Source organism: Phyllobates terribilis, unplaced genomic scaffold, assembly GCF_046119375.1.
Source record: "Phyllobates terribilis strain yellow unplaced genomic scaffold, ASM4611937v1 Scaffold_1__5_contigs__length_1240528914, whole genome shotgun sequence".
In the NCBI taxonomy this organism is placed as follows: domain Eukaryota; kingdom Metazoa; phylum Chordata; class Amphibia; order Anura; family Dendrobatidae; genus Phyllobates; species Phyllobates terribilis.
The window spans coordinates 65,648,283-65,675,862 of NW_027362761.1; the positions used below are offsets into that span (position 1 = coordinate 65,648,283).

The window sequence follows — 27,580 nt, forward strand, 5'->3', positions numbered from 1 at the left end:
CTTGCAGCTGTTGTAGACGGGAACACACTTGGGGATAGTACTGACGCAGCTGTTTTACCTCATGCGCCATTCTGTGGTTTGGTGAGATTTGAATTTGCTTCTGGGGCCTCCTCCATGTTGCGGTTACCAGTCGCCCCACACTGGTAACCTCCTGTCTTTTAACCCAAACGACCGTGACCATTGGCATTCCTTGGCATAATGTCCTTCCTCACCACATCTTAGACAGTGGACACACACCGTACTCTGATTTGATGAATGGCAAGCTTCACAAGTCGGGTATCTTCTATTTTGGAACCCACTCCTGGGTTTGAGGGATACCGTTTCAACTTTTTCACCTCAATCAACTTGGCTCACAGTTCTCCTATTACTTCCTCCCAGTCAGCACTGGCGGTTCTCTCTTTTGTTGGTGATTTAATGTTCCCTCTGGGAGGTGGCACTGGAGGGTCTCTATGATGATCTTCGGACTGGCCACCGGGGTTCTCCTCCAACTTCCGCTGACTCATTTTGGTGATTTTCGGAGCAGAGCCTTTCTTTAACTTCTGTTCGCTCTCTGACTCCAAACTAGCTGACTCATTCATTCTTTTAATTAGGACGTTGTACAAAATGCCAGGAACGTCTAGGTACTGTTTCAGCTGCAACTTGATATCTTTGCTGATTAATCCTGTTCCCAATGATCTCAAGAACTTCTTCTGGACTAGTCCAGCAGCAAGCTTCTCTTCCGCTTCCACATCTCTGGATGCAAACAACAGTCTATCCTTCAGTTCAATTGCTCTGAACAAGAAACTTTGGCATTCATTATTTTTCTTTGAGAGGTTAATGAGTCAGTGGAACAATTCTGAAGTACTCTCTTCTTTATAGTGCCCCTTTAAAATCATCTTCAGCTGTTGCAAGGTCAATTGACTTTTCATTTCTAGCATACTATGAAGGTTCAGTCCTGGGCTGATCGCTTTCACCACCCCCTCAACGATTTCGGTAAGCCTGCATCGATCTGGTGCAACAAGTTCCTATAAGACAGTCTCTCTTTCTGTTCACACTCTCCAATCTGTCCGAGGATCTTGAATTCTTTCCTTATGGTGAATTGTGGTGTTAGAGAGGACTGTCTCTCTGATTTATCTAAACCGAGCAGGTTAAAGGTCCTGTCTGAGTCTATGACCCATTCAGAGGTTTTAGTCGATTACTGCAAGGCTGTTGTTAGGGCTTTGAATTGTTCTTTCAATTCCTGTAGTTCAGTCTGTGGACAAAGATTCCCGCTTTTGGTAATTGGTGCTGCCCCTCCATCCTACAACTTCAACCTGGTTAGAAACTGTGTTAGTTCCTGGAGGAATGTCCCCATGATGTCTTCAGCTTCTTTCTCCCCCAGCTCATCCATTTTTGCATTAATGGCAGCTAACAGTTGCCTGCGGTTGTGTGCTTTGGAAATCTGTTCTGCTACTGTTCTCAATTCTTCACAGGTTAACTGAACAGGCAGCTCACTAATTCTGTCCATTTGTATTTCCACATCCATTGCTGCTAGTGAGTTTTTCTCTAGGGCTAGTCCCCTTTATCTGGTGTAGCAGAGTTGAGTTGAGGTGCTGTGCTGCTGTGTTTTTCCAGACACTCTTCCTCTTTTCCCTCTACACACTAATTCCGGCACAGGATTCCCCGTACGGGCCACCAATGTTACATACACGCCGCCTAAGTTCAGATAGGGGCGAGACCGGTTACATGAATTCGTTGGAATCCTGGGGGAAGCGTTACTCAGGGTGACAATATGGTGCAGCTTCTCTCAGGCACACGATAGATTCAGTTGCTGACCAGACACAACTGACAAGAGTCTTCATAAACGGTAGAACAGTAACATTTAATGAGGCACGGCCCGTGCAATGCACATGTCTCTTTGAGCAACAGGCTCCAGTAATAACAGTACAGGCTCCTTTGCAGCACTGCAGTACATAGTCTATTATCCGGTACAGTACAGTACAGTTTTAATGCATACACAATCACAGACTTTTCCTTCACAAGGACTTAATAGTACACAGCATTCTTTATCCTGCATGGAGATGGAGGGGGGAAGGGTGTGATGAGGGAGATGATCACCTATGACAGGCTTCCTTCCAGTACTTATCTTCCTGGCCGATAATACTCCACACTGTTAGCTCAGGGAGTCTAACTGACCTTTGTTTAGCTTCCCTCCTACCTGAATTCTGTTCCCTTGCCTTCTGTGAGATATAGATCATAAGCCACCTTTCTCTTTGGCTGTGGCCAGGCAGTAAACAACTTTCCCACAATCGCCCTGGGGCTGTACTAAAACACTCCCTTCTCCTGTGTCTGTGTTAACCCTTCTAGTTGCTGGACGCTTCTGAAGCACAGCACTTCCTGTCTCCTGTGCTTGTGTTACTTCTAATAGTTGCTGAAGGCTTTTAAAGCAACAGCACTACTTCTGCATGTCACACTCTGCAACTGCACTACTTCTGCATGTCACACATATATATTAGTAGTTGCCATAAAATCATATCTCCAGTGCATTTGTTAGCATCCCGATAAAGTGGACAATCCCTTTAATTATTAAAAAAACAAAACAATATAATCAGTGACAGCGAACAATGGCATTAGAGAAACCTCTAGAAAGATCAGCTTGGCTTCTGCTTTCATGGTGGATAGAAGTGAATCCAGTCTGTTTAGGGGAATGCTAGTGTAGGGGGATGGGCATGTTGCCCACACCCCTTTAGAAGCCTTCATGTAATGTTGTCAAGTGTAATGTGTAGTGTGTGCTGTGTAAAACATAATGTTATGTGATGTTAAGTATAATGGCCACAAGATGGCAATAACTTTGTTATAGTCTGCCCACCATCAGAGCATTAGTAGGGTAAGATAAAGTTAAAAGGGTTGTCCATTACCTGGACAACTCCTTCTTAATCTAAATGTTTGGCCCCAATAAAATAAAGCCTATACTCACCTCCCTTTTTGGCGCCGTTCCAGCGATGTCAACACTCTCAGTCACGTGTGGTTGTTGTGACACATAACCCCGGCACCCAATCAGCGCCGGCGTCACTGTCCCCGTCTTCGGACAAATCAAACATGAAGAGGAAGTCCGGGCTGCAGCTGCACTCTGACTTACTCTTCATGTTCAATTCGATAGGAGGCGGGTACAGTGACGCCGGCGCTGATTGGGTGCCGGCATCACAACAACAGCAACGGTGCCACGGGGAGAGCAAGTGCCGACACAGCGAAAATGGTGCCAGCATGAGAGGTCAGTATAACGTTTTTTATTTTATCAGGTCCAAGCAAAGGGGGTGACAAGGAGTTGTCCAAGGAGTGGACAACTTCTTTAAGTCCAGAGTTTAGCCTAGAGAGGAAGGGGCTATGTACCAGGATGAAAACCTTTCTGGTAGTTAGTAAGACAGAGCCCAGAGTGTGCAGAGAAAAGACCTCAGGTCTAGTGTGAGCAATACTGCATGCAGTGGGTGTCCCTGTGGCAAGAAAGGAACTACTGGAGCAGATAGTAAGAGAATAGACAGCAGAGAAGATATACAAGTAGCAGTCTGGAATCGGGAAAGGGAGAGTGAGAGAAAGAATATCTAGGCCTTGGGCAGGAAGCCTAGCAGAACGGTATGAAGTCTTCATCAGAAAGGTAACGGAAGGTAAAAGTAAAGGGAAGCAGAAGGAAGGGAATATGCATATTATTGTAGCTACTAAGCATCTACAGTAAAGAAAGTCAAGTGTCACCATATTGGGACACATCCTTTACTACGGAGACGTGTTGCTACAGGATGGAGTCTATGACTCTTGTGGACTGGAAACTGAGAATAGCTGTGAGGGGTCGTAGCGTAACACCTCGACCCATGTGGTCCCCACAGAGGAAAAGGGGCTGTAGCGTAACACCTCGTCCCATGCAGTCCCCACAGAGGAAAAGGGGCTGTAGCATAACACCTCGTCCCATGCGGTCCCCACAGAGGAAAATGAAAGCTCCCAAGATAGTGTGCTGGGCTGTGCAAAGAGTAGAGGAAGTAAGCAAAGAAAATAGAATCTTTTCAGGGAAGTAGGAGATGTGTATGTTCATGTCGTTTGTGGTTATAGAAACATACTTGAAGATAAATTCCTACTATCTACTGCATGTAGTTCATATCAAGTTATTTTTCACTAAAAATAAGTTTAATTTTAAATGGTGGTCTCCTTTCATGTACTGGTTAACATCTGGCAAACCAGGCCAGTTACATGCGGCTTGCACGGGCATACTGCCTCTACGACACAAGTCCACACACCCAGCCAGGACCTCCATTTTCATGTAAAGTGCCGGGGCGCAGGAGACGTATACCTGACCCATGGCTAACATCCAGCGCCATGTTACACTAGTTCACAATGCGCTAGTGTACCCAAGGATAGAAAGGATTGGGGTTTGAGTAAGTGCTTTTGCTTTTTAAGTGATGAGGTTGGGTTGCAAAAACTGTACTGTTTTTAAGACTATGGTGACATGGATTTAAAGTGTGCATCCATTTTTTATGATAATTATGACTGTTATTCACTTATTTGTTTAATTTCAGGAAAATTATTTGTTGTTCTCCAGCTATCTTTAGCCATCTCAGCGGTGTTAACATCAGTTGTATTCAATAAAATTTACCAAGTCACTCTGGAGACATTCAAAGGAACCTGTTTTATTATATCCGGAATTATAGCAATTTTCAGCCTCATTCCTATTAGGTATGTGAAGTATACAGTAGGTGAAAAACCTCTGTTTAATTAGTTCTGATAACCTGTTGATATATTTTCATATCCATTTGCCATATTATCTTTAGGAGCATCTTAAAGTGTTCCTGTTTTTTGGGATGAAAATGTAATATAAATGCATGGTATAATTTAGCACCTAATACTTTTTCATCCTCTAAGATGTTTTTATATCTCCCCCCAGCCATCTAATACACTTGAAGCCCCGTTTTTCCTTTCTCTGAAGAGGGGGGCACATGCATTGTGCTTGTTCCACATACAGGTGCATCTCACTAAATTAGAATATCATCAATAAGTTAATTTATTTCAGTTCTTCAATACAAAAAGTGAAACTCATGTATTATATAGAGTCATTACAAACAGAGTAATCTATTTCAAGTGTTTATTTCTGTTAATGTTGATGATTATGGCTTATAGCCAATGAAAACACAAAAGTCATTATCTCAGTAAATTATAATAATTAACAAAAAACACCTGCAAAGGTTTCCTAAGCGTTTAGAAAGGTCCCTTAGTCTGTTTCAGTAGGCTCCACAATCATGGGGAAGACTGCTGACTTGACAGATGTCCAGAAGGTAGTCATTGACACATTTCATTTGGAAATCAAGGTCCCAGAGTCTGGAGGAAGAGTGGAGAGGCACACAATCCAAGCTGCTTGAGATCTTGTGTGAAGTTTCCACAATCAGTGATGGTTTGGGGAGCCATGTCATCTGCTGGTGTAGGTCCACTGTGTTTTATCAAGACCAAAGTCAGCGCAACCGTCTACCAGGAAATTTTAGAGCACTTCATGCTTCACTCTGCCGACAAGCTTTTTGGAGATGGAAATTTCATTCTCCAGCAGGACTTGGCACCTGTCCACACTGCCAAAAGTACCAATACCTGGTTTAAAAACAACAGTATCACTGTGCTTGATTGGCCAGCAAACTCGTCTGAGGTCAAGAGGAAGATGAGAGACACCAGACCCAACAATGCAGATGAGCTGAAGGCTGCTATCAAAGCAACCTGGGCTTCTAGAACACCTCAGCAGTGCCACAGGCTGATTGCCTCCATTCCATGGTCACGCAAGGTGTGGGAAAGACTTAGTGCAACACAGTGGGAAGAGGGAAAGGGAGCTCAGACACTAGGGAAACGGGGGAGTGGAGACCTCCTAGTCTGGTCTAGTGTCACCATGTCTCAACTACAGTCCCTGTATTGGCTCTTCACCAATCACCGCACGCATGCCTCGCCCTGACTTTCCCTGGCATATGGGTAAGGCTAGGGAAGGGAGGAGATGAGCACTAGTCGATCTCCACTAAACTCTATAGACAACAAGGGTAGACCAACAGAGGGGAATTGCTTAGCTTTAGATGACTCCAGACAAATGTGCACACAACATCAAGCTCCAGAGAGGATGAAGTACTGCTCTTGCTAAAGCCTCACAAGAAGTAATGAACGTCGCTGGCATCTCCCTCTCAGACACACCAGGTATTTATAAACTCAGGCCAGGATTCTAATTAGCCAGAGGGAGGTAGTCGCTGGGTCCTAGAGACAGCCAGCCTCTAAGAAGACGTCTGTAATGCCAAATGTAGAGATCTCCTGCAACCAACTGCAGGGCGACTGTCTGTCACCTCTGACACACCCGTGACAGTAACCCCCCCCCCCCCCCTCTACGAATGGCCTCCGGACACTCAGGACCGGGTTTCTCAGGAAAAGAGGTGTGAAATGAGTGAACCAATCTAGGAGCGTTCACCTCTGACACTGAAACCCACATTCTCTCCTCTGGACCATAACCTTTCCAGTGCACCAAGTATTGTAGAAAACGACCTTGGAGACGAGAATTTACAATCCTCGAAATCTGGAACTCCAGATTATCATCAACCATTACTGGGGGCGGTGGTAGAGGCGAGGGCTCAAGAGGTTCCACATATTTTTTAAGCAAGGACCTATGGAACACGTTGTGGACTTTAAGGGCCTGAGGAAGTTCAAGACGAAACGCTGCTGGGTTAATGACGGAAGTTATTTTATAGGGACCAATAAACCTAGGTCCTAGCTTCCAAGAAGGAACTTTCAATCTTATATTCCTGGTAGACAACCGCACAAAGTCATTCACATTCAGGTCCGGACCTGGCAAGCATTTTCTGTCAGCCATACGTTTATACCTGTCTCCCATGATCTTTAAATTATTCAACACACCCTGCCATACCAAGGAGAGCGACGAAACAAACCGTTCCTCCTCAGGAACTCCTGAAGCTCCTCCCCCACTAAAGGTACCAAACTGTGGGTGATAACCGTATGCACCGAAGAACGGTGACCTGCCAGTGGATTCTTGACAATGATTATTAAAGACAAATTCTGCTAGCGGTAGGTAGGATGCCCAATCCTCCTGATTTTCGGAAACAAAACACCTGAGGTAGGTCTCCAAATTCTGATTGACACGCTCGGTCTGTCCATTCGACTGAGGGTGGAAGGCAGAGGAAAAGGACAGCTGCACCCCCAGTCGAGAACAGAATGCCTTCTAGCACTTGGAAACAAACTGGGTCCCCTGATCTGACACCACATCGGAGGGAACCCAGTGAAGCTTCACGATCTAATTTATGAACACCTGAGCAAGTGTCTTGGCATTTGGAAGTGCAGGCAATATAGGTAGCGAAGGGATAGGTAGGGGAAGAAGAGTACCAGACGGACGGGTATGCGAAACCTTAGAATGCGCAAATACTACAAGCAGATACGTGTTCAATTACATCCCGATGCAATCCCGGACACCAAAAACGACGAGAGAGGAGATCCGCGGTTGCCTTACCACCTGGATGCCCAGCAAGCACAGAGTTATGATGTTCCTTAATTACTTTGCGGTGCAGATCAGATGGTACAAATAACCTTCCTGAAGGGCAGGAGGCAGGGGCGTCCCCCTGAGCCTCCAACACCTCACCCTCCAGTTCAGGATACAGTGCTGAAATGACTACCCCTTTCTGTAAAATCGGGGCAGGGTTCTCATGGTTACCACCACCAGGGGAGCTCTGGGACAAAGCATCAGCCTTCACATTTTTGACCCCTGGACGAAAAATGACAACAAAATTGAACCTAGTAAAAAAACAGGGACCATCTGGCTTGCCTAGGGTTGAGACGTTTAGCTGACTGGGGATATAACAGGTTCTTATGGTCAGTAATAACAGTAATAGGATGGACAGCCCCCTCCAACCAATGTCGCCATTCCTCAAACGCCAATTTGATTGCCAAAAGTTCCCTATTACCCATGTCATAATTTTTCTCAGCCGAAGACAATTTTTTAGAAAAGAAGGCGCAAGGACGCCATTTACCAGGGGACGGACCCTGAGACAACACAGCCCCAACCCCGACATCTGACGCATCAACCTCCACAATAAAGGGTTGAGAAACATCGGGTTGACTGAGAATAGGTGTAGTGGCAAAATGACACTTTAAGGAAGAAAAAGCCTGGAGGGAAGCATCCGACAATTTGGAAAAATCAGACCCCTTCTTAGTCATGTCAGTAAGGGGTTTCACTATAAAGAGTAATTTTGGATGAATTTCCGGTAAAAGTTAGTAAAGCCCAGAAAACGTTGTAGAGCCTTCAGGTTCTCGGGACATTCCCAGTCAAGGACTGCATGGATCTTCTCCGGATCCATCCGAAAACCCGAACATGACAACAAGTACCCCAAAAACTGCACCTCCTGAACAGCGAAAACACATTTTTTTTAATTTGGCATAAAGTTTGTTATCCCTTAATATCTGGAGCACCCGCTTAACATGACCCCGATGAGTCTCAAAATCAGGTGAGTAAACCAAAATATCGTCCATATTGACCATCACAAACTTCCCCACCAAATAATGGAAAATATCATTTATGAAATGCTGGAATACCGCAGGTGCATTGGTCAAACCAAAAGGCATAACCAGACTCTCAAAATGTCCTTCCGGGGTATTGAACGCTGTTTTCCATTCGTCCCCTTCTCTGATTCTAACCAGATTGTAGGCTCCCCTTAAATCCAACTTGTAGAATACCTTAGCTCCCACAACCTGGCTGAACAAATCAGGAATCAGAGGAAGAGGGTATGGATCACGGATGGTAATTTGATTTAATTCCCGGAAATCTAAACAGGGACATAGACCGCCATCTTTTTTCTTCACAAAGAAGAACCCTGCCTCCACGGGCGAAGATGAGGGTCTGATATGTCCCTTCTCCAGACTTTCCGCAATGAAATCCTTCATGGCTTGTCTCTCAGGGCCAGAAAGATTATACAGTCTGGACTTCGGTAGTTTAGCTCCGGGGGTCAGGTTAATAGGACAGTCATAAGCATGATGAGGAGGCAAATCCTAACACCCTTTCTCAGAAAAAACGTCCTCAAAACCAGACAGAAAAGCAGGAAATATTTACGTAGAAACAGTAGCAAGGGAAATATCTAAACAGTTCTCATGGCAGTAATCTCCCCATTCAATAATCTCCCCGGTTTGCCAATCCACCAACGGATTATGTTTAACAAGCCAAGGGATACCCAAGACAATCGGTGTGGGAAGATTGTCCAGGACATAGCAAGGGATTATTTCACAATGAACTGACCCCACCCTCAGTTTTACATTATGTACAATCTGAGTAAATGCTTTCTGTGTAAGTGGTGCCGAGTCAATGGCAAAGATGGAAATAGATTCAGCTAAAGCACAGCAAGCAAGACCATGAGTTTTCACAAATTCAGCATCAACCATGCTGACTCCGGCTCCACTGTCAACAAACACAGAAATTTTCTCGGTTTTGCTCTCTTACACCACCTCAGCTGTCAGGACAAAGCGGGAACTGCAGTTTGGCCACAAATGCACCCCTTGTTTATCCAACTCCAGACTACCAAGAGTTAATCGAGTCTCCTTTTGTTTAGGAATTGAAGGACAGGTCCCAACAAAATGTCCCTTTTTCCCACAAAAAAACATACGCCTTTTCTCTTGCGAATCTCTGGGGAGATGTATGATGTAGAGACACCCCCTAACTGCATGGGTTACTCCACCTCCCCCAGTACTGGCTCAACCCCAGACCGCTCCCCCCTACAGAGGTACACAACCCCGACAAGAAGGCCCCGGAGAAGGTGGTCTTACCCGTCTATCCCAAAGGCATCTATCAAGACGTATGGCCAATGACATGGCAGCCTCCAAGGACTGAGGGGTTTCATATACTGCCAAGGCATCTTTCAACTTTTCAGTAAGCCCCTCACAAAGTTTACTTCTAAGGGCTGAGTCATTCCATTTGGAATCCGTTGCCCATCTACGGAATTCCGAACTGTACGTTTCCACTGACCGATTCCCCTGCTGAAGGCGATGTAGGCTGGACTCAGCCAAAGCGACTCGATCAGGGTCATCATAGATGAGGGCCAAAGCCCCGAAAAAACCCTCTACAGACTGGAGACAAATCGAGTCCTGCGGTAATGAAAACGCCCATGATTGAGGATCTCCCTGCAATAGAGAGATCACAATACCAATTTGCATGCCTCCTTAAATACAAAAAACTTGTCCCTACCTCCTGAAAACCTGTCCGGGAGGGCAAGCTTGGGTTCAGGCTGGACAGGCCTACCTGGAGAGACCCCCACATTGGCGACCTGTAACTGCTGATGCTGCTGCTGAACCTCACAGAGGAGGTTATTCACCTCCAGAGACAGACAGCAGAACTGCTCTGCGAGCTCTGCAACTGAACCCATACCAAGGGAGAAAGGAAAAAAAAAGGTCCATGCCCAAAAACACACAAAGAAAAAAAAACTAAAATGTCAGGTTTTTTTTTTCCTTTTCAAAACGTGCTCGGCCGGCGATAATGTCATGCAAGGTGTGGGAAAGACTTAGTGCAACACAGTGGGAAGAGGGAAAGGGAGCCCAGACACTAGGGAAAGGGGGGAGTGGAGAACTCCTAGTCTGGTCTCGTGTTACCCTGTCTCAAGTACCATTCCTGTATTGGCTCTTCACCAATCGCCGCTGACTTTCACTGGCGTATGGCTAAGGCTAGGGAAGGGAGGAGATGAGCACTAGTCGATCTCCACTAAACTCTATAGACAACAAGGGTAGAGAAACGGGGAATTGCTTAGCTTTAGACGACTCCAGACAAATGCGCACACGGCCTCAAGCTCCAGAAAGGACGAAGAACTGCTCTTGCTAAAGCCTCACAAGAAGTAATGAATATTGCCGGCACCTCCCTCTCAGACACACCAGGTATTTATACACTCAGGCCAGGGAGCTAAGTAGCCAGAGGGAGGTAGCCGCTGGGTCCTAGAGACAGCCAGCCTGTAAGAAGACGTCTGTAATGCCAAACGTAGAGATCTCCTGCAACCAACTGCAGGGTGACTGTCTGTCACCTCTGACACACCCATGACAGCCACACCGCATTGATGCAGTAATTGATGCAAAAGGAGCCCCGACCAAGTATTGAGTGCATTTACTGAACATACATTTCAGTAGGCCACCATTTCGGATTTTAAAATCATTTTTCAAGCTGTTGTTATAAAGTATTCTAATTTACTGAGATAATGACTTTTGTGTTTTCATTGGCTGTAAGCCATGATCATCAACATTAACAGAAATAAACACTTGAAATAGATCACTCTGTTTGTAATGACTCTATATAATATATGAGTTTCACTTTTTGTATTGAAGAACTGAAATAAAGTAACTTTTTGATGATATTCTAATTTAGTGAGATGCACCTGTATATGATAAAGACCTAGAATGCTAAGTAATGGTTACCATGGCTGTTTTAGATGGAGCACTGCTATAATCCAACTTTTCACTGCACAAAACACAAAAAGGAAGACAGCAGTAATTACAAAGAGACAAGTTGAGTAAATGTGAGTAGGGAAACAGAAGACATTGGAAACAAGCCTGGCGGTGGGGGTTAGACATGCACAGTCAATTGAACATAACAAGTGAATTACTGATAAAAACACCTTTAGCCATGATAGAAATCCAGCAGCAAATTAGCTCCTATAACACTGACTGTATGAGAGCTGGGAGCAGCATCATGTGTTAAATCTGGCCCACTTGTCTGTAACTATAGACTGATCAGTCTGGACAACAGGCAGTGGACAGACAGTGGCTCAGAGGGGAGACACCTAGTAATCATAATTTTGAATCAATTTTCACTTAAAGAAACAACAATTTTAATAATGAAAGCATACTACACTTTTGATATTGGGCACATTGACAATATAATATGGACAAATTAATTGAAACAGCATTGACCATTTAAGTTAAAGTATAGATATTGGGTTACAGAAATTAGAGCAATTAGAGAAATTATAACAAGTACTTAGAATGTAAATAAATTGAGAGTCAAAATGATCCCAAAACACATGTAATCTTAAATACAATACAATGTAATCAAAATTATAAATAAAAAATGTGATTATCACTTCCATATAAAAACCTACAATAATGGCCCAAGGCCAAATCTTGCTAAAGTATGAAAAGTGCAGTAATGAATCGGAATATTATACCTACAATAATAACTGCATTGACCATATGTTTACTCCCAAAAAAATCTATTAATTACAATATATACATAAAGTTATTACGAAAAAATGCTTAAAAATGGAGATCATACCAAGAAGCTGGTGCATGGTATTACTGTACACTTATCAAATATATTGTATAAAGCAGCTCATTGATTGTGACCAACCCTAATAACTTAGAGGACCTGTCCCCAGGTTAAAATTGGCCAGAGTTTAATCTTATTTCATTCCCCCTGCTCCCCGGAGTATTCTGTGTTTTGGTTTCTAAAACATATGAGCTTTTTTATTTAGTGCTCATTTTTATGGTCCTTTGAAGGGGTCGTGGCGCAGAGGATTTTTTAAGGGGCATGTCTATAGGCTGCTAAGAGCCACACCCCTTGATAAAGACCATAAAAATTAACACTAACTAGAAAGGCTCATATCTCTGAGACCATATGGTGGATTTAAAAACTACAAAAAATAAAACAGACTACTCAGGGGAGCAACAGGAATAAAATAGGAGCAAAAACTGGCCACTTTCTGCCTAGTAACAAGTCCTTTATAAATTCAATTGGTTAGTGGGGTTACAATAATCCATGGGATCTGTAGATTCCCATAATAATAATAGTCCCTAATGACTATGTGACTCACAACTAATGCATGTTCATTAACTGAAAGAAGATGCAAAAGTTTAAATCAACAAAATATAAGTAGACAGTGCCTAGATAAGGGGGGCAAAATGGAAATAAAGTACATTAAGATGTGGAGATATATCCACAAAGTAAAAGTGCTTAATACATATAGTGGGGAAAATAAGTATTTGATATACTGCTGATTTTGCAAGTTTTCCCACCTAAAAAGAATGGAGAGATCTGTAATTTTTATCGTAGTAATACTTCAACTGTGAGAGACAGAATCTAAAAATAAAAAACATAAAAACACATTGTATGATTTTTAAATAATTAAATTGCATTTTATTGCATGAAATAATTATTTGATCACCTACCACCCAGCAAGAATTCTGGCTCTCACAGACCTGTTAGTTTTTCTTTAAAAAGCCCTCCTACTCTGTACTCATTACCTGTATTAATTGCACATGTTTGAACTCGTTACCTGTATAAAAGACACCAATCCACACAATCAATCACACTCCATCCTCTCCACCAAGACCAAAGAGCTGTCTGAGGACACCGGGAGCAAAATTGTAGACCTGCTGGGATGGGCTACAGGACAATAGGCAAGCAGCTTGTTGAGAAGGCAACAACTGATGGTGCAATTATTAGAAAATGGAAGAAACACAAGATGACTGTCAATCTTCCTCGGTCTGGGGCTCCATGCAAGATCTCATCTCGTGGGGTAAGGATGAGTCTGAGAAAGGTCAGGAATCAGCCCAGAAGTATACAGGAGGACCTGATCAATGACCAGAAGAGAGCTGAGAGCACAGCTCACACCAGTACATGTCCAGGCCCATTTGAAGTTCGCCAATGACTATCTGGATGATCCAGAGAAGGCATGGGAGAAGGTCATGTGGTCAGATGAGACCAAAATAGAAGTTTTTGTTATCAACTCCACTCGCCGTGTTTGGCGGAAGAAGAAGGATGAGCACAACCCCAAGAACACTGTCCCAACCGTGAAGCATGGTGGGGGAAATATCATACTTTGGGGGTGCTTTTCTGCAAAGGGAACAGGACAACTGCACCATATTGAAGGGAGGATGGAGTCATGTATCGCAATATTTTGGCCAACAACCTCCTTCCCTCAGTAAGAGCATTGAAGATGGGTCGTGGCTGGGTCTTCCAGCATGACAATGACCCAAAACACACAGCCAGGTCAGCTAAGGAGTGGCTCTGTAAAAAGCATTTCAAGTTCCTGGAGTGGCGTAGCCAGTCCCTCAGCAACAGTCCCGAAACATGAAAGATCTGGAGAAGATCTGTATGGAGTAGTGGACCAAAATCCCTGCTGCAGTGTGTGCAAACTTGGTCAAGAACTACAAGAAACGTCTGACCTCCGTAATTGCAAACAAAGATTTCTGTACCAAATATTAAGTTCTGTTTTTCTATTGTATCAAATACTTATTTCATGCAATAAAATGCTAATTAATTATGTAAAAAGCATACAATGTGATTTTCTAGATTTCTTTTAAGATTCTGTCTCTCACAGTTGAAGTGTACCTATGATAAAAATAACAGACATCTCCATTCTTTGTACATGGGAAAACTTGCAAAATTGACAGTGTATCAAATACTTATTTTCCCCGCTGTAAGTAATTAACTCAAGCAATGTAATAAGTTACAGATAGTTCAAAGTCTGATTCTAAAGGTATGCCAAGCGTGGATTCACAGGGCAACTTACACCATTGTGTTATGCACACGCCCGGGCTGAGCGGCGTGTGCGTGTGATTGTAGTGATTCCACTGGACCATGAACCGGAGAGTGCCTGGAGGGGCGTGACTAAGTATCTGGCCGATCCGACCAAGATGGCACGACGGCATACGACGCCAGTGCACCAGGGAGAAACCGGGCAGAGGGACCAGGTGCTACTCCAGGTCAAACTCCGGACACGGGGGTTGACCCACACAGGGATTACTGGATCAGGCTGGTTAGGCTGGCGCACAGACTGGAGGGTATAGGCAGGCACGACTGGTATGCAGGCAGGCGGGTAAAGGCAAGCGCAGCTAGAGTGCAGACAGGGAGGCACTAGCAGGTAGGAACACAGGCGGGATAGGACCCAGTACACACTGGGACTCAGGAACAATACAGGTAGAGGGGTACAGGCAAGCACAGCTAGAGTGCAGACAGGGAGGCACTAGCAGGTAGGAACACAGGCGGGATAGGACCCAGTACACACTGGGACTCAGGAACAGGCAGGTTAGGCTGGCACAGACTGGTGGATATAAGCAAACACGGCAGGTATGCAGATGGGTGGATACAGGCGAGTATGCAAGCAGGGAGGTACTGGCAGAAAGGACGGGCTGGAGCACAGAAAGGTTAAGACCCAGTACAGACTGGGTCACAGAACCGCAGATGCGGTAGACAACCACAGCAGAGAGGGAACGCCCGAAGCGGTGGGCAAGAACAGAGCAGGACAGGGCTGCAGGAGCAGCGAGCACAAGCAGGGCAGGACAGGACTGCCGGAGCAGCGGGCAGAAGCAGGGCAGGACAGGACTGCCGGAGCAGCGGGCAGAAGCAGGGCAGGACAGGACTGCCGGAGCAGCGGGCAGAAGCAGGGCAGGACAGGACTGCCGGAGCAGCGGGCAGAAGCAGGGCAGGACAGGACTGCCGGAGCAGCGGGCAGAAGCAGGGCAGGACAGGACTGCCGGAGCAGTGAGCAAGGAGTCAGAGCAGGCTAGAACCGCCGGAGCGGTAAGCAAAGGAGTCAGAGCAGACTAGAACCGCCGGAGCGGTGAGCAAAGGAGTCAGAGCAGGCTAGAACCGCCGGAGCGGTGAGCAAAGGAGTCAGAGCAGGCTAGGCTGAGTAGGGGGGACAGGGCTCTGTTCACACGGAACAGACAGGAAGGGAAAGGCAGAGCCAGACACCCACAGGGTACTTGCAGTGAAGTAGCGAGTGGACCACAAACTCACAAACGGGAGTACAGAGACAACAAGCAGGAGTTAGGTACGAGTTCAGACTCTGCAGAAAAAGGAAGGGAACGGACATAGAGGCAAAACAGGTAAAGGATAGGAGAGAGTTCAGACTGGAACTGAGTGTACGGAGGAGACCGACACTGCAGCGGGATACAGGAGCGGGTCTGGGAATACGGCCCCCAGAGAGGCAGGACGAACAGGCAAGGAGCGTGTTCAGACAGGACAGACAAGATACAGGAGCGGGTCTAGGTAATCAGCCCCTAGAAGGCGAGAGGAACAGGCTAGGAGCGTGTTCAGACAGGTCAGACAAGATACAGGAACAGGTCTAGGTAATCGGCCCCTAGAAGGCAGGAGGAACAGGCTAGGAGCGTGTTCAGACAGGTCAGACAAGATACAGGAACAGGTCTAGGTAATCGGCCCCTAGAAGGCAGGAGGAACAGGCTAGGAGCGTGTTCAGACAGGCCTGGAAATACAGCCTCCAGGATAGGCAGACAAGAGAACACAGAACGGGACCTGGCACCTTCAGAGTGCAAGCACACACTGAAAGAAACACTATGCACAGGCAGGGATAGATGGGAGCAGCTGAGCTATATACCAGGTGACAGACAGCAATAGGCTGAGGACGCACAAGGGGTGTGACCCACAGCAGGTACAAAAAGCAGGAAGTGATCGGGCGCCGCCCTTAAGCAGCAGAAACAGACACAAACAGACAGCATGGAGGGAAGCCAGAGAGACATTCTGGACAGGAGATCAAGTGCGCGCTCTTGCACAGTGGGAGATGGACCACTATGCAAGGACGCCGCCAGGTATGTTACACATTGTTACATATTTAGCAACAAAAATGTGTTTAAAATTATTTGTTTTACAAAAATTCTGTTCTATTGCATAACTGTATCTGCTGAATAACCTAATGAGTAAAAATCGGTGTGTGCTATTGCTCCTAAGGGTACACTCAGGCTAGGGTATAAAATTTTTTTTTACTCAGCAGCTATTTACCTTTTTTTTACTCAGCAGCTATTAATCATTCACATGACCATTTCCTATGCTATAGGATTGTAAAATATCAGTAAAAATCGGATACCATTCTGATGGTCAATATGGCATGCGATTTTTTTTCTCACACTGTCTGATTTTGGAATGAAATTGCAGCATGCTGCAATTTTTTTCTCATGCCTAATACCGTGGGTACGGAAAGTATTCAGACCCCTTTAAATTTTTCACTCTTTGTTTCATTGCAGCCATTTCGGAAATTCTAAAAAGTTATTTTTTTTCTCATTAAAGTACACTCTGCACCCCATCTTGACTGAAAAAAACAGAAATGTAGAAATTTTTGCCAATTTATTAAAAAAGAAAAACTGAAATATCACATGGTCATAAGTATTCAGACCCTTTGCTCAGTATTGAGTAGAACCACCCTTTTGAGCTAGTATAGCCATGAGTCTTCTTGGGAATGATGCAACAAGTTTTTCACACCTGTATTTGGGGATCCTCTGCCATTCTTCCTTGCAGATCCTCTCCAGTTCCGTCAGGTTGGATGATGAACGTTGGTGGACAGCCATTTTCTGGTCTCTCCAGAGATGCTCAGTTGGGTTTAGGTCAGGGCTCTGGCTGGGCCAGACAAGAATGGTCCCAGAGTTGTTCTGAAGCCACTCCTTTGTTATTTTAGATGTGTGCTTAGGGTTATTGTCTTGTTGGAAGGTGAACCTTTGGCCAAGTCTGAGGTCCAGAGCACTCTGGAAGAGGTTTTCATCCAGAATATCTCTGTACTTGGCCGTATTCATGTTTCATTCAATTTCAACCAGTCGTCCTGTCCCTGCAGCAGAAAAACACCCCCATAGCATGACGCTGCCACCACCATGTTTCACAGTTGGGATTGTATTGGGCAGGTGATGAGCAGTGCCTGGTTTTCTCCACACATACCACCGCTTAGAATTATCACCAAAAAGTTCTATCTTCGTCTCATCAGACCAGAGAATCTTATTTCTCATAGTCTGTGAGTCCTTCATGTGTTTTTGAGCAAAATCTATGCGGGCTTTCATATGTCTTGCACTGAGAAGAGGCTTCCGTTGAGCCACTCTGCCATGAAGGCCTGACTGGTGTAGGGCTGCAGTGATAGTTGACTTTGTGGAACTTTCTCCCATCTCCTTACTGCATCTCGAGCTCAGCCACAGTGATCTTGGGGTTCTTCTTTACCTCTCTCACCAAAGCTCTTCTCCCACGATTGCTCAGTTTGGCAGGACGGCCAGGTCTAGGAAGACTTCTGGTGGTCCTTCATTTAAGGATTATGGAGGTCACTGTGCTCTTAGGAACCTTGAATATTGCAGAAATTCTTTTAAAAGTGATAGTTGACTTTGTGGAACTTTCTCCCATCTCCCTACTGCATCTCTGGAGTTCAGCCACAGTGATCTTGATGTTCTTCTTTACCTCTCTCACCAAGGCTCTTCTCCCATGCTTGCTCCGTTTGGCTGGATAGCCAGGTCTAGGAAGACTTCTGCTGGTCCGAAACTTCTTCCATTTAAGGATTATGGAGGCCACTGTGCTCTTAGGAACCTTGAGTAATGCAGAAATTCTTTTGTAACCTTGGCCAGATCTGTGCCTTGCCACAATTCTGTCTCTGAGCTCCTTGGGCAGTTCCTTTGAGCTTATGATTCTCATTTGGTCTGACATGCACTGTGAGCTGTGACGTCTTATATAGACAGATGTGTGCCTTTAAAAATCAAGTTCTATCAGTTTAAATAAACACAGCTGGACTCCAATGAAGGAGTAAACCATTTCAAGGATCACAAGGAAATGGACAGCATGTAACTTAAATATGAGTAATACTTATGACCATGTGATATTTCAGTTTTTCTTTTTTAATAAATTTGCTAAAATGCCTACATTTCTGTTTTTTTTCCGTCAAGATGGGGTACTGAGTGTACTTTAATGAGAAAAAAATGAAGTTTTTAGAATTTACCAAATGGCTGCAATGAAACAAAGAGTGAAATATTTAAAGGGGTCTGAATACTTTCCGTACCCACTGTACATCGAGCCCTAATGAACAGATAGGATAGGTCATCAAAATCTGATCGGCTGGGGTCCGTCACCCAGTACCCCTGACGATCAGCTGTTATCGGTGTTAGCGGTGGCAGCGGCCGGTCGAAACTACTCACTTGCCGAGCTGCTCCATCTTCTGGTATTGGCCGGGGCTTGGTACTGCACATTCAAATCAATAGGAGGTGGATGTGTAGTACTCTGCAGTGGCCACTATCAGAAGACGGAGCAGCTCAGCAAGTGAGTACTTCCAGCCAGCCGTCATCCCTGCCGATACCAGCTGATCGGAGGGGTGTTGGATCCTGGGTCGATCAAAAATTGATGACCTATCCTAGGGATAGGTCATCAATGCAAAAGTAGTGGACAACTTCTTTAAGGAATTACATTTTTACAAGGTCATATTACTACTGAGTGCACAATCTGAATTGGCAGTCTGGTTAATAGTAATCTGCATTTCTACAAATTGTACAATCTTTTTGCATGCGTTTTTACATGCGTTTTTTGGCATTGCAGATTTTTATTGCGTTAAAATTGCCACACAAAAATAGTATTTAACTCCTTCGGGAACGGACGATTTTTCATTTTTGTGTTTTTGGTATTTCCTCCCCTACTACCAGTGGCATACATAGAAACCATGGGCATAGCAAAAGTCCTAATTGTGCCCCCCCTTCCCTCTCGGTGGAGTATACGGGGTCATGGCACCTAGCAGGAGTCACAGAATGGCATGCTTCATAAATTTAAAAATGGAGAGGAACATGTATTACGGCACATACAGAGTAATTTTGCTCTTACTGAAGCCCCTTACTGTTCGCACCCACTACAATATCCCTTTTATGGCCCCACGGAGTATGATGCTTCCAAAGATGCATCTAACACATTGCATGATACCCCCATATGCAGAGTATGATGACCCCAGTATCCCCAAAACAGTATGATGTTCCCACAAGTAAATACTTTCACACAATATGAGAGCCCCACACAATATGAGACCCCAATATCACCTCACACAGTATAATGGTCCCACCAGTTCAATTCCCCACACACAGTATGAACACTCCCACAATGGTCCCCACCACCACCACAGAGTATGATGGCCCCCTATATCTACTGACTGATAAAAGAAAGGAAAATACTACTTGCGTAGACACGTTAACCTCTTGCGCTGCTCGGTGCAGCTTGCGGACTGAGGCTCCATACAGCAGGAGACTCAGACGGACAAGCTGAATGATGGAGATCGGTTCTGACAGCTCCCTGTTCCACCATTGTCGGACTGGGGTACAAAGAACCCACCAGTGACATTGATTCTCAGGGCCCACCTTAGCCATGCACAATAACAATGACCTGGAAGAGGAATGCAAAGTACACATCACTTTAAGCTTCCACTTCCGATCATACAGTTCGTTGCAGGGCAGGAAATAGAAGAGCCATTTACAGCAATGAGCACCCTCCATGATGGGAAGCTTGATATGTTGTACATATGGAATTCAGCTTATCCTGCTGCCCTGTACTGATCATGCAGATCAGTGCCAGGCAGAGGAGAATTGTGAAAATATGAACATTTGGAAAGCACTCTAAGGCTGCGTGCACACGATGCGTTTTTCATGCGTTTATGCTGCGGAATTTCCGCAGCGGAAACGCATCAAAAACGCATGGTAATCCACACCCCATGGTCCCCAATGGCATTCCGCAATGTCAATGCACATGCTGCGGATTTTTCCGCAGCGTTTCTGCAGCGCTCATAAATCCGCAGCATGTTCATTAATTTTGCGAAAGCGCCGCCATTGACTTGCATTGAGACGCATAGAATGCGCGTCTGTACATTTGTACAAGCGGATTCTATGCGTCTTTATGTGCGGATGGTACCCCGTTCTGGAGGAGAGAAGACTCTCATCCAGACCTGGGTACCACTGTACCTGTAAAAAACAGAATAAAATAAAAAATAAAGTTTATATTCACCTGTCCGGCGTCTTCTCTCGGCATGCCGGCAGCGCTGAAGGACCTTCGGTGACGTCACAGTCATGTGACCGCAGGCCCTTCACCGCTGTGTCTCGCGATATGCCGGCAGCCAGGAACCAGCGAGGAAGCAGCACTGGCAGCACACGCCGGGGCATCGGGGGTGAGTATAGCTTTATTTTTTTTATTTTTACGGTCACACTATATAAATCCATGCTGTTTGCATGGATTTATACAGTGTGACCTAGTTGTCAAGCACTTTCCAAGTGATGCTATCGCCTGGAAAGTGCTTGTCAGTCCGCATGCGGAAACACATGCGTTAACGCATGTGGGTACGCATGTGAATCCGCATGTATTCCGCATGTCTTCTGCAGGAAAAACGCATGTACAATCTGCATGCGTTTTTTCTGCCAGGGAGATGCAGAAATGCTGCAGAAATTTTCTGCTTCATTTCTGCATCGTGGGCACATAGCCTAAATGATCAGGCAGAATGCTTCATGAGCTCTCTGCCCAATCATTAAGGACATGAACAAGGGGGTTGGCAATGCTGGGTCAGAGTCAGGGGGGGATCAGGAACCATAAGACCCAGACTTTTAAACAAGATATTTTTCTTGCTAAAAAATGTGTCTTATAGCCCTAAGAATACATTGTACAGAAAAAAAGCTTTAATGGAGTTGTCCTAAATAAAGAAAATAATGCACATAGGCAGCAATATATACCCACCCTTATAGCTCGCTGCAGCACCAGTGCCATGTTTCTGACGCTTCTAATTACATGGGCTGATGAAGGCTATGCATTTTTTATGCATTTTTTGCAGCTTGTCAGTGGTATTCAGCACGAGACCATGAGGCCAATGATCAGCAGCCATTGTAAACAGAAGCATCAGGGAATGCTATGATAGAGATGCCAGGAGGTAGAAAGATGAGTATTTATAAGTTTATTAACAGGGCTGTCCGGACAAAAGGTGCTCATTACCTGTAGGCCAGATTCTATAAAAAAAACAAGATAAATTATACTTATCTGCTGTCCCCCTCCCGGATCCATCGCAGTCCGCCCTGTGGCAATGATGCCACAGTTCTACCAGACGCACAACTGCTGCAGCTTGTGATGCATATAGTTCAAGTCACCTGATAGCTGCCGCGGCCGCTTATCACAGGCGCAGACCACAGATCAATCTGCGCTGGATGCAGAAACGTGACAGCAAGTAAGTATGATTTATTTTGTTATTTGTACACCATCTAGCCCGCATTAGAATCTTTTGCCCAGACAATCTCTTTCAAGTACTGTACATGTATTACTTCTGGTGTGCAGTGCTTTCATTATTTTGGACAACTCCTTTAATAGCTGATATCTATGATCTACAGCCGCATTTATCAGGCACCGGCTGTATGATCCCAGCCAGGTATATCTGACTCTGAAACACTGCGGCTTTTCAGAAAAAAACATACTTTATTAGCAGCGTGGGACAGAGCTGTGCTGTAGACTAGTCCCACCCACCGGCTGCCAGTGACTGACAGCTCTCTGCTTAAGTGCACATATAGGCAGAGACCTGTCAGTCACTGCCGCAGATGGTGAGGAGCAGCCAGGGACCCACCAGTCTGACTAGTCTACAGCACAGCTCTGTCCATGGCTGCTAATAAAGTGTTTTTCTCTGAAATGCCGCAGTTTCAGAGTCAGATATACGAGTACCTAGCTGGGATCATACAGCCGATTCCTGACATATGTGGCCAACAGTTTGGGCAGCATGTATCAGGTTCACTTTAAACATATTTATGCACCTGCTTGTTCACGTGTGGCACTTCAGCCCCACCACATGGGCCTTTCTTAAACTTGCAAAGGAGTTGAAATGCCACATATGCCCATATGTGAATAAATGGATGTACTAAATACATGTGCAGCACATTCACATATGTACACAGATACATGGACATGACACACTTAGAAACATATTAGACATGCACACACACATATATATGCACACACATTACACATGCACATACCCGCTCTGCAGATGATGCATGCAGCCCTGGACAGCCCTCACTTGCCAGCTTCTGTTCTTGCAGCCTCTACTTCAATCTCCTCTCTCTGGTGCAGCCTCCCATCCTACTTGGCCCCACTACAGAGCTCTCTTGCTGTAATTGCAGGGCAGAAGGGGAGAGCGGAGCAGTAATAAACATAGAAGAGAAAGCAGTGGCCATGTTATAAGCAGCCTCTCTGCTCTGCTGATGCTCGGAGCTGGTGGGCAGAGCCTCCTCTTCTGCTCTAACAGAGCAGACAGTGAGGTATTCTTTGAGATGCCGGACATAGTGCAGCCAGAGATGGATCCTTTCCCGACTCTGGGCTCCCCGAAACCTCCAATGGTCCTGATCAACCCTGGTTGTTTTTCAGCTATATCTTCATCCTAAGGCCACGGGCCCACTATTAGTATTTGGTCAGTATTCAGTCAGTATTTTTTTTTTCAGGAGTGGGAGCAAAAACCAGGAGTGGGTGATAAATGCAGAATTGGTGACTTGTTTCTATTATACCTTTTCCCTGATTGTTCCTCACTTGGTTTTGGCTCACACTCCTGAGAAAAAATACTGACCGAATACTGAACAAATACTGATAGTGGGGCCGTGGCCTAAGGATGCAGATATGTTGAAATTCTGATGGGGGGGATGGAGGAGTCCGATCGGTTTCACACCGGGCCCCCCTATCTCACGGGCCCCATAGCAGCTGCGTGGGCTGCTGTTATGGACGGTACGCCACTGCCTTCTATCGAGGACTATACCTTTTTCATTTTTCTGTTTATATAGCCAAATGGGTGCTTGTTTCTTGTTGAACAAGTTGTAGTTTTGAAATAAACCATTTTACTGTATAACATACTGAAAAATGTGAAAAAAATTCCAAGTGGGGTGAAACTGGAAAAAGACTGCAATTCTGCCATTATTTTTGAGGTTTGGTTTTCACAACATTCATTATGCAGTAAAAATAATGTAGCAACATTGCTTGGATCTGTATAATTATAGCGATACCAAACCTATATTGTTTTTTTTAGATTTTAGTAGAGTAACAAATTTGATTTGTGTAGCCATTTTCAGAGATCCATAACTTTTTTCTTTTTCTTTCAATGGAGCAGTGTGAGGGCTTGTGTTTTGGGGGTAGGAGTTGTAGTTTTCATTGATATGATTTTGGGGTCCATGGAAAATATTGATTGCATTTTGGGGGAAACTGCAATGAATGAAAAACAGAAAAATCTTTGTCATGTTATAAATAAAGCTTCTTTGTTTTTGATATTTACTGGCATTTGGCTTTGACAGAACTTTATTGATATACTGTAGAAATGTGTGGATTACATGCAAATCTGCACATAAAACTTAAGTGCACTTGCAAGAAAAATTGTCAGGTCAGTTTACACTGCACAAATAAAAAGCACAGCGGGCATGAGATTTCTATAAATCCCATTTACTTTGCTGGTACTGTAAGGTGTGGCAATTTTTTGCGCAGCAAAAATATGCAGCATCGAAAACTCATCATGGGATTTTAACCCTACATACCATGTCTGAAGCCCAAGAAGCCTACCTCATTTTTATAAAATTTTCTGGAGAATCCACTTATGCTGGTAACTATAAAGCTTCTATAGGTAAGAGGTATCAAATCCAGCTTTGGGTATGTGCCCACGTAGCGTTTTACAAGTGTATTTGATGCGGAATTTCTGCAGCGGAAATGCTTGTAAAACGCTTGGTAATCCGCACCCCATGGTCCCCAATGACAATCCGCAAGTTCTATGCCCATGCTGCGGATTTTTCGGCAGCGTTTTTGATGCGCACAAAAATCCGCAGCATGTCAATTAATTTTGCGTTTTCGCATGCGGAATTGCCTTTTCAATGTAATAAAAAACGCAAGGCAATTCCGCATGTCGAAAACACGCGATAAACGCTTGCGAAATTCCGCATGCGTTTTTCCGGGAAAGGACATGTGGAAATGAAGCGCAAATTTTCCGCTTCATTTCCGCAACGTGGGCACATAGCCTTTCACCTTCACTGCTTTTCCTGTGAGACCAAACAAACATAAAATATGCCTATCTAAGGTAGGGTTCATCCATATGGGTCAGATACACAGCAGATTTTCCAGATGGAAAATCCTCCGTGAATTACACTACCAGTATTGTGGATGAGATTATATGGAATTCTATTCACACGCTGCAGAAGAAAGCCCAGTGTAAAATAAATGGAGTTGTGAATTTGTCATCTGCAGCCTGTAAATTTATACCGCAGATATTCACTGCAGAGGCATTTGTATAGCGAAAACTGCTGTGTTATATGCACAATTTAGTGTAGATATTGCCAATGATATTTTGCAGCAGAATTTCCTCTGTGGAGAATCTGCAGCAAAAATGTCACATGTAAATACCGGTATATACTACTTTTTTTTCTTCTCAGAGGTGTATTTGATATGTACAAGGAAATATTATCTTTATACCAATGTAATGTGAAATATATATGTATTATTACAACATGTAAGTAATTATATCTATCCTTTTCTTTTAGTGTTTCTGCATATAAATATCCATTGCTCCAGACCATCAGAAGAGGGTGACCAGAATGGCTTGAACTATTTACATACTATGACCGTTAACAATTGCTACATGTGTAAATTAGTATTTAAAAAATGGAAGTAAAAAATATTTGTATATTTCCATGCAAGTCTGATAATTAGAAAACATTTAAATGACTGTATATACTGTATACAACAATCACAAAAATTATGTATATAAAATCATACTGTATGTAAAAATGCCAGTAGTGCACATCTTCAAAATTGTGCCAGTCATGCTCAGTGGTAACATAATGCAGATAAAAAAAAGTGCCATTGTGCCCCATGAATTACCGTAATATGAAATATAATGCCAATATTATACCAAAATCAACCCCCAAAAGGCTAATTAAAGGGAAGGTGCCATCAAAAAAATATTTTTCAATTGATTGTTGATTGTATTAATGTTTTAATTCCTTTTTTAAATATTATAAATTGTTTTTAATTAACCCCTTTATGACGCGAGACGTATTTATACGTCCCTGTGGTCTGGGCCTTAATGACCAGGTACGCATGGATACGTCTCGGCGATCACCTGTGAAGAGACTGTGCGCGCCCGATCGCAGTCGGGTTTCAGCTGATTCTGACAGCTGACACGCGGCACTTTTTTACTTAGTGGGACTAATTGGAAAAAAAAAGTTAAAAAAAGTTGTAAAATACTATTTCAAAAATCACAAAATAATAATAAAATATATATATAGCCCCGTCTCCTAGCACTTTTTTACTTAGTCGGACTAAGCAAAAAAAAGTGGAAAAAAAAGTAAGAAAAAGTTTTAAAAATATTTTTTCAAAAATCACAAAATAATATAGAACATATATTATTTATATTACCCATAAATAAATATTCTGAAAAAAAACTAAAATAAATAAAAGTACACATATTTGGTATCGCCGCGTCCGGAACAACTTGACCTATAAAAATGTCCCACCAGTTAACCTCTTTAGTGAACACGGTAAAAAAAAAAAAAAAAAAACGTAGCAAAAATCGATGCTTCATCATCATACCGCCGAACAAAAAGTGGAATAGAACGCGATCAAAAAGATGAATGTAAATAAAAATGGTACAGCTGAAAACGTCATCTTGTCCCGCAAAAACAAGCCGCTATACAGCTCCATCAGCCATAAAATAAAAAAGTTATAGCTCTCAGAATAAATTGATGCAAAAAAAAAGCTTTTTTCTATAAAATAGTTTTTATTGTGTAAAAGCGCCAAAACATAAAAAAAAGATATAAATGTAGTATCACTGTAAACGTACTGACCAAAAAATAAAGCTGCCTTATCAATTTTACCACACGCGGAACGGCATAAAAAAAAAAAACATTTCCTGAATTGTTGGTTTTTTGTTTATTCTGCCTCCCAAAAATTGGAATAGAAAGCGATCAAAAAATGTCACGTGCCTGAAAATGGTACCAATAAAAACGTCAACTTGTCTCCCAGAAATAAGCCCTTACAAGACTCTGTCGGCCAAAATCTGGAAAACTTATAGCTCTCAAAATATGGCGATGCAAAAACTAGTTTTTACAAAAAAGAAACGTTTTTTAGTGTGTGACAGCTGCCAAACATAAAAACCCCAATATAAATCTGGTATCGCTGTAATCGCACCGACCCAAAGAACAAATTCGCTTAATCAATTATACCGCATGAGGAACAGCGTAAAAAATAAATAAAACCAATTCTTCACCTGCTGCTGATTTGTTCATTCTGCCTCCCAAAGATCGCAGTATGGCTCGGCTCATATTTATCTTGCGCTCTGCGCTGAGCTCTTGCACCAAGGTTTCCGTGTAAATCTCTGAAATACGTGATTCAGAAGGAACCCCCAGCGGAAGATTCCCTGTAATGAGGCAGATGATGAGGCACCGTGGATGCCATCTGGCCTGTGATCCCACGGTGTCCATCTTTTTATTAGGCGTTCATAAAAGTGCTGTTGGCCACAGTTTTTTGTACATTTGAACAGGCCTTCTGTGCCTCCCCTGTTAAATATGGCACCAGAACCTCCGTCCACTGCTCCGGAGGTAATCTGTCCCACTCCACCACCTTATCAAACACAGTCAAGAACGCTTCACTGTCATCCCCAGGGGTCATCTTTTGTAATGCTCTTGAGTGCTTGCGCCAATTTTGTTTCAAGAGGGTGCCAACCTCCGCAAACAGGTAAGGGCGAGTAGTTGCTAAATGGGGTGGCCCCCCTTGCTAAATGGGGTGGCCCCACTCCCCCCTTTACTTTTTACTACTTGATAATTATTTTACATTATCACTTTGAGTTATCATGTTTTGAGGCTTATTTAAATT

General features: G+C 43.9%; 1 protein-coding gene across 2 annotated transcripts in view; it reads left to right on the forward strand.

The window, feature by feature from the left end:
- SLC46A2 (solute carrier family 46 member 2) overlaps positions 1-26,279 on the forward strand; it is a 43,975-nt gene extending 17,696 nt beyond the window's left edge. Inside the window, exons 3-4 of one of the 2 annotated variants that reach the window (XR_012271353.1) lie at positions 4,544-4,677; positions 25,249-26,279. Coding sequence is in view for 1 of the 2 variants with exons in the window: in XM_073663221.1 (XP_073519322.1) it covers positions 4,521-4,677; positions 25,249-25,297 (206 nt within the window). In the remaining variant the exon portion in view is untranslated. Of the gene's footprint in view, positions 1-4,520; positions 4,678-25,248 lie in introns of both variants that reach the window. The other variant, XM_073663221.1, reaches the window with a different exon arrangement.
- Positions 26,280-27,580: the final 1,301 nt, after the last annotated feature.